The sequence below is a fragment of the Grus americana genome, chromosome 14, assembly GCF_028858705.1.
Source record: "Grus americana isolate bGruAme1 chromosome 14, bGruAme1.mat, whole genome shotgun sequence".
Lineage (NCBI taxonomy): Eukaryota > Metazoa > Chordata > Aves > Gruiformes > Gruidae > Grus > Grus americana.
Genome location: NC_072865.1, coordinates 16,404,867 through 16,420,314, shown reverse-complemented (window position 1 = coordinate 16,420,314; position 15,448 = coordinate 16,404,867). Strand labels below are relative to the sequence as shown.

Below are 15,448 nucleotides of genomic sequence, written 5' to 3'. Positions count from 1 at the left end.
AGAGATCTATATAAAATCTAAAAGAAGAGATGAAAATCACAGCTTTTCAACCTCAGTAATTTCCATTTACATATATTCTAAGATGAGACTGAGTGAAACCCTTCCCCAAACTACATCCTGAAAACCAAGCCTGTTTCCAATCTCCGTTAACGCGAGAGTGGGTAGAGCTGGTCAGATGACAGAAAACCAATCAAGTAGCAAGGTGCGTCTTGCTGTTTTCTTAAACGTCTATAAATTCACTGCTTTCAGTAACAGCAACACACTTCCTTAGCCGCAGGCCTAATTGGCGGCGCTTGCCCGTGGCTGCTTGGGCAATTGCAATGACCCAGGTTGTGCAAGCAAATAACGAGTCCCTGAATCGACTGAGGAGTGTCAGAATGGCAGAAGAAAAAATTGGCTAAGGGAGCACATCAGCAGCTGTGCGTGCATCCTCAGGTGGTGCTCAAGGAGAATGTATATTTTAATTTGTAGCCCATTTGCTACAAAAAGGATAGAAGTTTAAGATACGCCATGGAGTACAATATGGCAATCCAAGCACAGAAAGGGAGAACAACTTTTCTGTATTTCTGAGAACAAATAGCTGTCTCTACCATCACATCATTGTTTTACTATTACCAGCTAATACAACAGCAGACAGAAAGTGCAGCTGCGGTCCACAGAATATTTGGCATTTCTGGCCCAAGCATAATCCCTCATGTAATGAAAAACCTATTTCTATTTCTGCATCCTCGCTACTCTTCATACTGAAGAGGCTTGCGTCTGTCTCCCATTTATTGAAGCTTATTCTTCATCTAGACAGCCAGGTCTGGTTTGTATTAGAAATTAGGTTTTAAATCACTATTTTTCCATTATTTATTTTAGGATTTTCAGGAAGCCTCCAGAGGTGCAGAAAAATTCTTCTTGTTGAAAAAGACCCTAATACTCTTAATGAACCAAGCCCCAAAAACCTGACCCATGTTAAAGAACTTTTAAGGTTCAAAGTACATTCTGGCTATAAAGACAATAACATTAGTTTAAGAGTTAAAAGGACATAAAAATGTTAAAAAAAGAGGAAAGTTAAAACTCCCCAGATCCCTGAGCTTTTCTTAATGAGGAGGCTCCATTATGGGCTTTTCCCTTCTCTTTTCTCATGTGGCTGGAGTTTTGCATTTCAGTGATTAATGGAGTCTCAAGATCTAGAAGGGGATATATATGAAGAAAAAAACAACAGGTGAAATAAACTTTTGGCTCAATAAATCTTATGGGCCTAAATTGCATCTCTCTTCCCTTTATGTTCTCTGCTGCCTTGTGGCCAGTTTTAACATGATTCTCTATTTTTAGGTCCCAGCTCTGCATCACATTCCTATAAACACGCACCGTTCTCTCCTCTGAAAAGACCCCGTATGGTGCAGACATACTAACCCATCACTGCCAGGCACACGTACTACGATGCTGCATTGCCTTTCTCTGGTAACTGTTGGTACGCCTGCTGTGAAGTTGTTTAACTTCTATTTCACTTTAAAGTATTTCGCATTTACCACGGACCAGCAAAGATGTCGCAAGTTCATATCTACCCTTATATTACCTTGGGATACTTGCTATGTACTCCTGACATTTTCCCAGCAACTATTAATTTTCTCAGCATATCAAGCACTATTTTCCTCTCTTTTAATGACTTTTAATAACTGAACGCAGAAATCCTCTAGCAGCAGTACATTCCTACAGAAGGATAATGTCCTTTCTTCTGCAAAGGAAAACATTACCCTCAACGACCGCTTCCAACTGTCAGGAGCAAAACCTGAGTTTGCTGATAAACCGCACGCCTTGGATCAAACTAGCTCCCCTAGAATTACACAGGGGTTTCAGGGTTTCCATATTCAGGAGGCATAGCTGTAGCACAAAGTTCCTGATTTCAAACTGAAAATTTTTAATTTTGGTCTTCTGACTACACAGACTTCTTTCAGCTGCATCGCCAAATGTTTTGGTAGTAGCAGGTTGGCTTTGCGCTTGCTGTCGGGCTAAAGCTGGTTGATGCAGCCAAACTGGGATACTGAGAACCAGCAGTTCATGCCTTGCCTCCTGCTGCAGTCGCCATGGATAGGGCCTTCTGACCATCTCCTGCCTTCCTCGTCTAATTCTTCCGCCTCTGATGACCACCTGAGCTATATGCAGTCATCTGCACCTCCCAGAGTGTAGGAACTCTCTTGCAGGAGAAATGAGTAAATTGAAAGGAGAAGATGCAAATATACAAAATATAAAACATAACTGCAAGAACAATGGACTACACTCAGATTTAAAGAAAACAACTGTTAACATACAGGTCGAGGCAGCATGTACACAATAGGCTGACTGACCTTTCAAAGAGTCGTGTCTAATCCAGGTCAATTCCTGCAAGGCAAATGAAGTACCGCAGAAACAGCATACACCTCCTCCTCCGGCAAACGGGGAACCTATTCCGCCACACTGGCATTAGTATGTGAAAACATCTATTCTGTGGCTTTCCTCAGAAAGTATTTAGTAAGAAAAATGTTGGAAGAAATCAGGTGATCAATCAACCAGCAAATTAAAAAAAAGCTTAAAATAACTGCAGCACTGTTATGCATTATGTATATTATCTTTTAAAAATTAACCATGACACGGGAGGATAAATCTGGACATCCCAGAGAAGAAAACAAACTAAACCCAGAGCATATTTAAATTTTTAGGTAAGGTTCTGTAAGATCAACATAAGAGAATGACATTTCTTTTCCATTCAGGAACTATATGAATACAAATGCTTGTCTCTCCTAGTAATTATTTAGTAATAGCCCAGATAAAGACATTAATAGTGTCTAATAATCACACAGTGGGGCTCAATAGTGATTCTCTCATCAAATCTGCTCAACGTACAAGTCAAAACATGATTTATCTAACCAACCACATTCTTCATTTTGGCATTGTAATTCAAGCTTCTGATGTCAGAAACTATGATGAGAAATGAAGTAGGACAGAATTCCCTGAATATTAAGAAAGTATGCATGCATCAGTCAAAAAAGGAGCCTCTCCTTCCTACGCCCCTTACTCCATTGAATAAAATAGGCTTTGGCTCGTCTGTGCTTATCATGGTCAAATTCTGTTGTGGAAAACAAACATGCACTCACACTCAGTGAAAGGACCACACGTCTTAGAGTTTAGCACTCATCGTTATTCAGGCAAAAGAGCCTCAAATCACTAGAAATGGCAATAACTCCTTGCAGCGGTACAAAATGGGGACTGACTGGCTGGGGAGCAGCTCTGTGGGAAAGGTCCCGGTGGACAGAGCGCCAAACATGAGCCAGCAACATGCCCTGGCAGCAAAGGCGGCCAGCAGTATCCTGGGCTGCACGAACAGAAGCATGGCCAGGAGATTGGGGGAGATGATTATGCCCATCTGCTGTGTGCTCATTAGTCTGTTTCTAGGACAACTGCATCCAGTTTTGGGCCTCCCAACACCACAAAGACATCAATAAACCGGAGCAAGTCCAGGGGAGGCCACCAGGATGGTTGGGGGCTGGAGCACTTGCCCTGGGAGGAGCAGCTGAGGGAGCTGGGTTTGTCTGCCCTGGGGAAGAGATGGCTACGGGGGCTTAAAAGCAGCCTGTTGATACCTACAGGTTATCAAGACGACAGAGCCAGGCTCTTCACACTGGTATATGCTAAGAGCATGAGACACAAAGGGTATACATTGAAACAAGTCTCGACCTGGATATAAAGAAATACTTCTTCATGAGGACAGTCAGGCAGTAGAATGGGTTGCCCAGTCTCCATCCTGCGAAGTCTTCAAGACCAGCCTGGACTTCAGAGATGACCCAGGTTTGAGCAGAAGTTTGGACTAGAGACCTTCAGAGGTCCCTTCCAACCTAGATTATTCTATAACCTTGTAAACCTAAACCTAGAGTACAAAATTTGTCCCAGGGATCAAACAGGTTGTCATGGAAGATGCTGTTTTTCCTGATTATAGCTACAAGGCTATCATATACAGAATTAATAACAAGGCACAATACAACGTGAATATGGTGTGGTATTCAAACTCACTGACCTTGGCAAGTCAATGACTTTTTTACTGGACAGATGGCTGGGATTTTTTGTATCTGAATAGTGAAGTGAGCAGGTAGCTCAAACTATGATGCAGCAACACTACACAGAATAAAAGCCTGAATAAGCAAAAGCTGAAATGAACCCGAAAACTGTTTCTTAAACAGTTTTTTAAATTACTGAAAGGAGGTAATTTCATCACGTTCTGTCATTTCATAGTGATGTGTCATTTGTCTTCCCACTGTTCAACGTCTTTTGCTCCATAATTTTTGTAGTCTGTTACCCTGTCTTATTATTTTCACAACTTGAATTTAATGCTTATTTTTATATTTTGTCTTCCTGCAAGTTCCTTGACTATTCTTGTCTCTTTAGTACACTTAAGTACTTTTTATTTGTGGGTTTTTTTCATGGCTTTCATAATAGTGTTAGAAGAGCTACATTAGCCACACTTAGAAAATCCATGTCACATCTTTCAATCTGCACTGAGCAATAGTTATATTCCTAAAGGCAAACATGTATTTCTACACTTAAATAAATAAAATCTGCAAGCGCACTAAGTGCAAAACAATACAATGAGTTAACAAAGAAGCACAGCAACAAATAATCAATATAAATGAATCCATAAATGATCAACTGGTGATCTCAATACAAATAGCTGCTCACAGAGCAACGTTACCCTAGGGAGAAATGAGACATTTTACACTGATATTGAACATTGACTTTTCACAGAGAATGACCACAGGTTTATTTGATAGGTATCTCTGACTTGGCATTATATTAGCAAAATTTAATCTTCAATATCCCTTATGCTCACCCTTCCCCTGAAAAATGGCCTCATCTCAGTATGTTGGGCTAGGTTATAAAGCATGTCTCGCTAAAGTATCTCAAAGCTTTTTCATCATTTTCCCCTGACTTCCTGCAAGACTTGTTTTGCATCTACTTATCTCTGTTCTCTCTTTGCCCTGACAAGACTTCCCACCTGTGATTCTGGGATTAAATCCTAGGCTACTGAAAATATTCATAATATTCAGTATTTGCACTGACGAAAGCGAGAACAGGCTCTGTTCCACAGCCATTGTGAAACCCAGGCTGTTTTCTAGTTTGTGTGTGGTAGGACAACGAGAGTGCATGTAAAGCACAGCATGTGCTTCACAATTGAGAAAAACCACCCAAACAAAAAAGCAAGCATCTCTAAGGAAGCCATTCTTGCAGCTTTGCGTAGAAAAAGCCCAAACCTGTACTGTATAAATAATAATTGTACTACTATAGTACTAATTTTAAACACTACCTCTCTAAAATTTCCAGGTTAGCCATTGCTATCCTATTACATCACGTTGCTCATTTTTGTGCTACTAACCTCTTCCACACCACATCTTTTGAGTAGTGCAGCATCAGCTGGTACAGCTAGCATCAGCTAGGCAGTTATGTTACTTTCCTGAAGTTCACAGCAATATATTTTAACAGCTCCCAGGGAGCACTACCAGCATCTGTGAAAGATGTTTTCTCAGCCCCATCCTAGACTGCATTGTACAATAGGCATTAAAACCCAAACAGAAGCGTGCCCCCCCAAACGCAACCCCAATAACACACCAAAGAAAACATCCTCTTGGGCTCCTGTTTCTTGCCAAGGCTTCAGAGTCTGTTTGTTCGACTCGGTAGCTAAGCAGAAAGGGTTTTCAATTTCAAGTGCTAAGCACCTGATAGCACTCTGAGAGTTATGGAAACATTAGTCTCTCTCCAGTTTCGAGTGCCGAGGTTTACTGTATGAAAATCCTCAACAAAGACAAAGAGAATTGAGCAGGCTGATAAGACTGCCCCTTCACACTGAAAGGCAGCTGCTTCCATTAGCTCTGAAATCTCTGCTAGGCAAAACAATAGGCACATTGGCTTTTCTTGGAACAAGTCGGTAGATCGAGCTCTTATTTTTGACTCGGGAACAGCACAGGCAAACTATACCTGAGTAATTTCACATAAAAAGCCTCCTGTGCCTTGCGACATTATACATATACAGCAGCTGGAGCATTTTGTCTCTAGGAAAATTGTCTCCTTCACCTAACGAATCTCTCACACCTTTGGACTGTGAACCAGGACACTTGCTAGGCTAGAAAGCCACATCTGAAGTTCCTGGAGCCAGGCTCCGCAATCCCAGCACCAGTGTGGAGTTTTCGTATGGAATGGGGCCGCTTCTCCCTGAAAAGCTCAGTGTCTCCCTGCTCAGATGTCGCATCAGACAGGCTTACTCCTTCCTCTCTCAGACTGACTGATACCGGTCAATAACAATCACTGAACGTGTGACATTTAGAATATGACAGGCATATTCCAAAATTTAATTATTGCCCCTTAACTGACACCTATTTTCAATGCAAATTTAAGAACAGAACCTTCTATCATCAGCTAATCTTGCAAGATGCAGAGCTCCCTCGGTTTACATTGATTTCAAGGGAATCTGATAGCGGTGCTTGGCAGCCAGACGACCTCTGCCTCTCAGAGGTTCCATCTTTGCATGATTTTCCCTTTTTTTCCAGTCTTGGTTTCCAAAACGTCTAGCATATTTGATTTCAGTGAAGTCTGGACAAGACAAAGTCAGTGGTTTTCTGACTCTACAAGTAAAAACCAACAAATGTAACATAAGAAATCAAATGAAACGTAGGTTGCCATTCATCAAAAACAACTCAGGGAAAAAAGAAATAAATCAATTGATACATAAGATAGCCACTTGAGCAAACTGGTTTGATGAATCCTGATCTGTGGAATCACGGTCAAAAAGACAATTGGACTTCCGAGTGGAAGAAATTACAAATATGAATGAACAAGAAACTTCACACAAGCACTTAGATTCGCAAATATCTGACTCATTTGTGGGAAGAAAATAATTCAAGTTGGTATCAACACCTGAAGAATACAATGTTATGCAAACTGCAGTAGGTACACATCTGACTTAAAGATGAGACTCCTGTTTCCAAGTCTAATTTTTTCAGAAACCCCATAAATTTTATTGTCTGTCACAGAAAGAAATGAATACTTTTGTGAGTACAAGACGGATAACCAAATAAATTAACCATTTATTTGCCTATATGTTTTTTGCCCTGAAAACACCTACTGTGATGATTTCTAATAGCAAGAAATTTACCAAAATATTTGTTCTGTACACAGCTATTTTTCAGGTTTTAATTTTAAATATATATATAGCGAATAAAAAAAAAAAAAGACATTTTAATTTGCTTAATTAACTGCCAGACCCTTTGGCTATTCAGCCCTTTTTATAGCACAGATGAGAATATATTATTTTAAGTTTATGCAGAAAACTGAAATCTATCTTAAACCTCATGTGTCTTGAAGGCCAAATAACACTGAAGAATAAATGAGTAATAGTATTTTCATGTGCAACATACACACTAAAGATATAGTGCAAGCATGCTATTCTCATAGTTTCTTTCTGTCATTTTCCTTTTATTTTTCCTGTATCTTCTTGCACATGATAAGAGTAGATAAAATAGCATCAATACCCTAACAGTTATAGTATGAGTCTCAAGATACTATTTGCAGGTATGTGGAGCATCTTTAAAACCATTGTAGCTTTTTATTTCCACAGGAAATAAAAGTTTTTGTTTTGGTTTTTTTTGAAGGAAAGTCTAAATACTTCAAATTACCACATTTTTAGCACACTGACATGTTGATGGTCAGATGTTCTTTAGTGCTCAGAATTAGATTGGCAGAAATCAGAGCAGTGTGGGGGGCTTAATAAAAATGTGGTATTTATGTTTGGCAGCAATTACTTTGTGAAAAGCACAAGGTGACTCTTTTTCCTCCTCTCCTTTCTTCTTTTTTATATTTTTTTCCCCTCCAAGTTCGGCATGAATCTAAAGAGCTAAAAACTAATTTAACATGACAAATGCTTTCATCACTCCCTTAACCTCTGAAGAGAACACTCTGACAAAGACAATATGTGTGGTATATGCTTTCATTTTGACGCTTTATAAATTACCTTCTTGTAACTGGGTTTTACCACCAGTCCAATATCTTCAGGATGTCCTAATCTGAATGGCTGGTTCTACATTCCTCATGTGTCACCCCAGGATAACAGGAATAACTCCTGGGCTTTGTGAAATGACGCATGTCTCGGGACTGCAGGACAATTTTATTTACGTATGTAAAAGCATGCTGGAATTTACCAAAACTTGGGGCAATACTACCAACTTACAGTCTGCATTTCCTTTACATCTGGCTACTGGAGAAACAGGGAGAAGTGATAAACCTGGTTTTAAAAAAGCAGACAACATTTTGTATACCTTGTAAGGAAAAAGTTAACCGAAGTGATTTTTTCCTATTGTCTGCTATTAAAAATAGTATCACACTCAACCACAGAAACATCTGAAAAGGCTCTTCTTCGTGGGAACAATCTGAATTTTATTTTGCCTCTGGCTATTCCTTTAACAAAAAGCCACAAAGTTGCTTGATTTATTTTCAACCTGGTGAATCTAATGCACGTCAAAGTTTCTGCAGAAACTCCGTCGGGGTAAAGGAACTCGGGTACAGAACAGCACGTCTGAGACGGCGAACTGCACGCATACACAACCAAGCGTACTTTGCACACACCCATGCCATGGCACAGCAGACCAGCGCCACACGGACCTGCGGAAGCTCTTCCCAGACATCAGTCGGGATAAGTTTCAGAAGAAGATTTAGGAAAACTCAGATAACAAAAGAAGAGTCTGTTTAAATAGCCAAACTTTGATGGCATTTTATGATCTAAACCATCAAACTACATGCATCTTAAAGAAGAAAATAAACCCCAAAGTTTCCTTCTAACAAGATGTACCATCATTATTTCGACAAATGTTTAACTTCTGACAGTGTCAGTGGTATCTTTATTTAGTATCAATTATGTAGTGTGGCAAAAAGTTCCAAAGGTTATTACGCACTAGGAATTTATTTTTAAAGCTTTAAATATACTGCCTTTTCATTTCATTTCATTCATTGTATTTTTATTTGTGTGTTAGCAGAAAGGCAATAGGAATGCCTAAATGATTTTTTTAATGCTTACTCTTTTCTTTTACGATGCTTTTTTTGCTTGTCTCTAAATCACCCCGCATGAGAGATTTTTCATGCCACCCGTAATCTTTGGCAGCCTTCTGAAAGTCCGACGTTTAAACCTGTACGCAGCATGTCTTCCATGATCTATCCATATCAACTCCCTCATCTCTTTTATTATAGGACAATTCATTTAGAACTCCTGGAGACTATGAGAACTTCAAAGTAGTGTTTCAATATAATTTACCACATATTGGCCAGCATTGCCTTTTTCATTTAGTCCTGCAATAGTCTTGATTAGCATTGATATGATCGTCTTCACACAGCCTAGATATATTGACAAACCTAAGCAGCAGAACCATTTGCTGCAAATTTTGATGACTTTTCTCGTAACTATTACTTTTAGCTGATGTAACCCCGGTGATATAACCTCTGCTACGGTGGAGAGCAAGAAATTTTCTTTGTGGACAGAAAAACATTATCAGCACCTTTAAAGCCTCTCCTATGCTTGAAGTTCTGACAGCAAAATACATCAGGAGGAGTTACTGCAAAATGGAGTATTGCCCTTCCTCCTGTGCGTCTTGGGGGAACTTAACATCTCTCTCCATCCCAGACTGCCAGCTCTCCTGGTAGATGAACAGCTCTCGCTTTCCCACTGTCTCCATGATTAGGACAGAATTGGGATTTTTGTCCGATCTGAATGTTATTCTGGTCACTCGTTTTGAAAACAGAAACACATTTTTCCTCCTGACAAAGCAAGACAGAGTTATTTTGTATTCAGAGCAGTTCAGGGATTGGTAGGTCGGGAGCTCCAAAAGAGCTGCAGAAGGACGGGCAACTGGTAGTTTGCATTGCTGCTCTTTCCCAGGAGAGAGGATATTTAGTTTTCCCAGGACTCAGGTGCTGCACATACCCAGGAGAAGGTAACCCTCCAGAGAACGGCAGAGCAAGGACGGGTTCTTAAGGTTTTTACAATAAGGAGATGATTTAGTGCCTTCAGTATCGAGCACCTCCAGTCACACCATCGGAGGACAGCAAGTCCCAGCAATTTGATGGGTGGATTAGCTTATAGCTGATGGCCTTACACCTGCTCTTTGTCATGTGGAATGAATCGTATGAGGTTTTGCTGCAAGTGAGGGAATTAAGTTAATGAACGGCCTAAGGCACATCCCTTTACCTTACCGTTGCTCTCACACACCTAATGCAATGCAATTCTGTTTTTGTTTTCTTCCTTTTCTTTTCTCTTCTCTCTTTTCCATCACTTTCAATTATGATCACAGGGGTTCCATCAAATTTACCCACAGGATTAATTGCAGCTACTTTCTGGTTTTGACAGCTACTCTTCAATATACCTGTTCTCTACTGTGTGAGGCATGAAGCTGGTCAGGTAACTTCTCATTATTGAATCCTTGAGCCAACACTCTCTTCCTAAAACCTGCTTCCTTGTGTTCACTAGTCAACTCCATTGCGCTCATTATTCTTTAGTCAGGAAAGAAGACCTCAAAAACTTTTGTCAAAATGGATCACTTATGTCATTACTTGAAATGACAGACCATTCATCAATTATGAGTCAATGCATTGCCTTAGATTCTCTCTCGTCTTAGTATATGAAAGTGTATAAAGCAATAACCATGCTGCAAAGCTTTGCTTTAGATTACAGTAACCTAAAGACCAAGGAAAAATACATTTCATAATCCATCACTTCAAAGTTACGCACATGATTAAAATATTCAACTTGCAGTATATCATCTCCCATGTGCATAATCACTCAAAGAGAGCGCTGTTGTACGAGAACTGTCAAGTTCAATAAATCATGTGCTTTCCAATCTTTTTATTTATATATCAAACTAAGCCTGTTATACTTCTGAGGTTTTCTACAGAAGATATATACAAAGATAGGTAGCTCTGTAGTACTGAGTATGCTGGGATGTAGGCCTGGCCTAAAGAGACAGCACCAATAAAGGAACCAGTCAGCTCGCTCTCACTACTGTACACATTAATTACATATGGAAGCTCATTAGTATGAAAAATGGGGTTTCCTTAGAAAACAGTGTTTATCTTGTTGAGTCAGGTTATATGGGTTAAAAAAAAAAATTTAAAAAAATTCTTTTCAAATGGCGAGAATAGGAAAAAAATTCAGTACATCTTTGTAGGGCTTATGGCCACTATATATGAGAATAATTTCAGACATGAACTAAAACCCACATAGAATAGGTCTGGAAAGTATTAACAGCAAATATCATCCAGCTCCCAAAATTTTGCCATTTACTCAGAGAAGCTAGAGAGTTTGTGCAGCAAGTCATTATCATCGACATATTGTGGAATGCACTGTAAAAGGTACAAAATACACAGCTGGTTTGCGTAGACACTGAGAAAAACCTGCAAAATAATACACATTTAGGGGGTAGGGGGTGTGGGAATCAGAAATAAATTAAATTAAGAAATTTAGAAATTTAGAAAATCAGAATTAAATTAAATTAAGAAACAAAAAATAACAGGAGCATGTTAAAAAAATCTCAAAAGACCACCGAAAGAACTAGAGCATGGTGTGGTCATTATTAATATATTAATCACAGGAAATAAGCACAACATTTAGAGCTTCCTTTCTATATTTTTGCTTACAAAATACTAAGGATGTGTGGAATACGGAAAATAACAGCATGCAAAATTGAATTATCTAACTCTTCAGATCTAACATCACCAGGAATTTAGGCACACAGATGGATATAGACTGAGACTTATTAATCAAAATGATTTTGTGGTTTTTCTCTAAATGCACCATGTGATGGTAATGTTTGAATTCAAATGCCAGTAGTTTCTGTTATTTATATGGATTCACCACCTACAATTTTTTCCAAATATTTTTTAAACATAAGGTAATACATCACAAAATCATTATGTCGCCCTCTGTTTGGACCATCTACGAGAGTGCATATCTGACATCTGAAGTTAACACTGCACGTGAGGATCCTGAATCGATTTCTTGCTCCTACTCCTCTTAATGAGGGTGAACAGGACTTGAAAATTATGTTTTTCCTCATTAATCAGTATAAAGAAGAATAATTTTCTTTGCTCAGTAAGAACACAGATTTTTGAAACAAACCAATCCTTTTATCTGCTGAATTTTCGTTTGCTGACATAGCCATGTGATTTGAGAGAGAAAACACAGCCTTACCTATGAAGTATGCTAGCAGGATGGCAAGCAGGACTGCAGCAGCAATTGCAGATAAAGCAGCACATTTCCAGCTACAATACTTGGAGGGTTTTTTCAGCTTGAACGCATTCCTGGAGAACGTATTTCTAGGTAACAGTCTGGGAGGTGGAGTATAAACTGTTCCTGAGGTCAACGGGTAACCAGGGGAAGAACTACTGAACAGCGGAGTAGTTCCAGAAGATGTCTTAAACAAGAAATGCCTGGAAAACATAAAATGGAACATAGTTGAAAATGGCAAGTCCTGTAGTTAAGAAAGTATATCTCACATTCCTGTTCCATCCCAGCTGCTGTAACGTGTTAAATTCAGCTAAAAGGAGACAGGATTTTGTATGAAGAAATAGGGAGATGAAAACTCTCATAGTCTTTTTGCCACCAGAGTTTAGTTAAACTAAAACACAGTGTCAAGATATCTTTGGTCAGGATATCTTAATCCTTTCTGTGATTAGATGCAACTTGACCAGACACTAGCTAAAACACATCACCACCACTGAAGTGTCTTTGAGCATCAGTCGAGACTGCGCCTGCACAAAACGCGAGCAGTCTGCTACCGAAGCTCATATTCAGATGTCACATCACCATCGATTCCTTTTTGCCTGTGTTTGGTTAGGACAAAGCAACTAATTTCACTACAAACTAACCTGTATGTTTATTAGTACGACCCAACACTACCGGAAAGCACCCTTTCTGAGCTCACGGGTTCACACGATTTCCCTGTGGGATCTGCCAGCCAACAAATACTCTAAGACAAAAAAATTATGAGTCTCATTAACACCGTTGGCAAAAGCCGCCAGCAAAACCCATTTAGAACATATTAAGTAAAAAACCTAGTCCTGTATGAAAAGATTTTGCCAGAATTAGAATGAACCTTTTTTTTTTTTTTTTATGGCATGGAGGTTTGGTTTGAACAACTAAGACAATTGTCCAAAGCACAAGACTCAGCAGAAAAAAAAAAGACTTCAACTGCCTGTACATGTGTTAAGAAAAAAATAAGGGACAAAATACACTACCGAACAAACGCTCAGAAAATGCTGTCAACACATTCCAGATAGAGAAAATGGAGAGAACAAACTGGAAGACTGGATTCTCCAGATTGACTTGTCACAGTCAGGAAGAACTGACTACAAGCAAGTTGCCAGTAACTGATAAAAAGAGAAGCACACAATAAAGGCAGAGGTCTTCAAGAGCACCACTTGTTTTGAGACAAAAGAGCTTTGAAGAACTCTTCCGCACCCTATCCCATCACAGCTCTGAAAAAGAAGTGCTCCCTGGAATCAGTAAGACTGAAGATACTCAGTAATCTCCAGAATCAAAGCCATAGCCTAAAATAACCCAAATCTTACCTCAGAGGTAAAAGTATTTAACATTGTTATTCAGATCAGAATCCAGCATCTCACTCTCAAACCGCCTGTTGGAACTTTAAAATCAATTTCAGTCACTGTTTGTTACAAGGATTTGGAAGTTTGAACCTGCAATGTGTTTCCTAAGTACGTTTTCCAGCCCGTCGTCGTGCCTGTGCGTACTTCCAAGCATGGAGTCTACTGTATGCTTATTATACAGAATAACCAAAGTGATTTTAAAGAGTATCAAAGCATTTGTTTTGAAAGGAAACCCAGAGCATAATAAATTGCAGAGAATTTCCATACAGGTAGGAGACAGTAAAAGGAAGGTTGGCTAGGTTTCCCAGTTTTATGAGTACACGTTCATATTTGAAGACAGTCTCTGAAAATATGCTCTTCTTGTAATGCAGTCATTTATAAACTCTATTAACAAACATGAAAGATCACTTAGTTTGACACTGCCTTTGGTTTTGGGTTCTTTTTCTTTGCTTGTTTTAACCCCAAATGACCTCGTACGTCCCTTACAACAGTGATCAAAATTTAGTTTCTTTCAGAAAATATTTCTCTCACCTAAGACAGCGATAGCCTTCACTGGCATTGCTTTTTCTTTGTACACCGCAGAAAAAACTTCAGACATGCAAGCACACAATCAGAAGTGGCTTTCGAAGCCTAACTATCCCAAGCAGATTAATTCTGTGGGTTTTGTTGTTGATGTTTTTTAAGTGCAGTATTTGTAAATCAAAGAAAGAAGTAGAATAAAAAGGGAATACTCTAACCAGTTACTTAACAGAAACCTTCTGTCATTTTTTTCAAATAACGTTGCTCTTTTTTCCTCATCAGTGAGGCTCATTAGATGTTAGAATAATTTCTTTTCTGCACATTGTACGTTATCTATGAGAAAACACGGTAAAGGCAAATGCTAAAAGGGTTTCCCCCTCTAAATGACCTAGCCTTTTTAATTAAAAAACAGACATTCCAGTTACAAGAAAGCAAGAAATAACGACAGTCTGATTTCACGAACACTTCATTTAAAATGTTTCTTTACTTTGCAACAATTCAATTAAAATAACGGCTGGGAAAATGATGTTATCAGGCCAGTTGCGTTACACTAGATGTATTGACACTTCTATTCCGTTTGTCTGGTTAAAACCCGATTAACACTTGTTAGCAGAAGCAGGTTTAGTCCTCTCTGCTTGCCCTCCGGTGTTGGGAACTCAATGCTGCTTCCGTGAGAGGACGTGGAGTCCGAGGAAGGGAGGACGGACGGACAGGGAGCTCTGGGGAGACAAAGGCAGGCAGGAAGGCTCAGCTCTCTCGTCCAGGCTAACTCTGCATCTCTCGCAGCCCAGGACCCCCTTCTCCTCGTAAATCCTCACAGCATAAGCGGCCCTTTCAGGCTTGGACCGAGGGGTCTACAACGAACGCTTCTTACAGGTCTGTCTTTTTTCCTGCCCGAAAGCAGATCTCACAGAATCAAATTGGAAATTGCAGTCCTTGGCACTGTCTTTATCTGAAATGTCAAAGTTTTTAAACCCAGGAATTTTATGTTCTCTTTAGCTGAGAAGGCAGCGACAGTACCAACAGGAATTTTAATATAAAGCATTGTTAAAGTAAACTCAGATATATAATGAAACTCTGCTCCCATTAAAATTGAATTAATGACTATCTAGATATGTTTTAATAGAACATGTCAATCATATACTGTTTCATGCAAGAAGAAAAAAAAGTAAAAAAAAAGTAGTTCCACTGTGATCCACTTTAAGATAAAGTATATAAAGAAAACCAAAATACTTATCCATGCAAACATTATCTCTGTTATAATGTTAAAACTGAT

At 39.2% G+C, this 15,448-nt stretch overlaps 1 protein-coding gene across 14 annotated transcripts in view; it reads right to left on the bottom strand.

The window, feature by feature from the left end:
• The window catches only part of TENM2 (teneurin transmembrane protein 2), a 683,800-nt gene that overhangs the window by 160,023 nt on the left and 508,329 nt on the right, over positions 1–15,448 (bottom strand). For all 14 annotated transcript variants that reach the window (XM_054842022.1, XM_054842024.1, XM_054842023.1 and 11 more), the window contains one exon: positions 12,239–12,477. In XM_054842022.1, the coding sequence (XP_054697997.1) occupies positions 12,239–12,477 (239 nt within the window). The remainder of the gene's footprint in view (positions 1–12,238; positions 12,478–15,448) is intronic.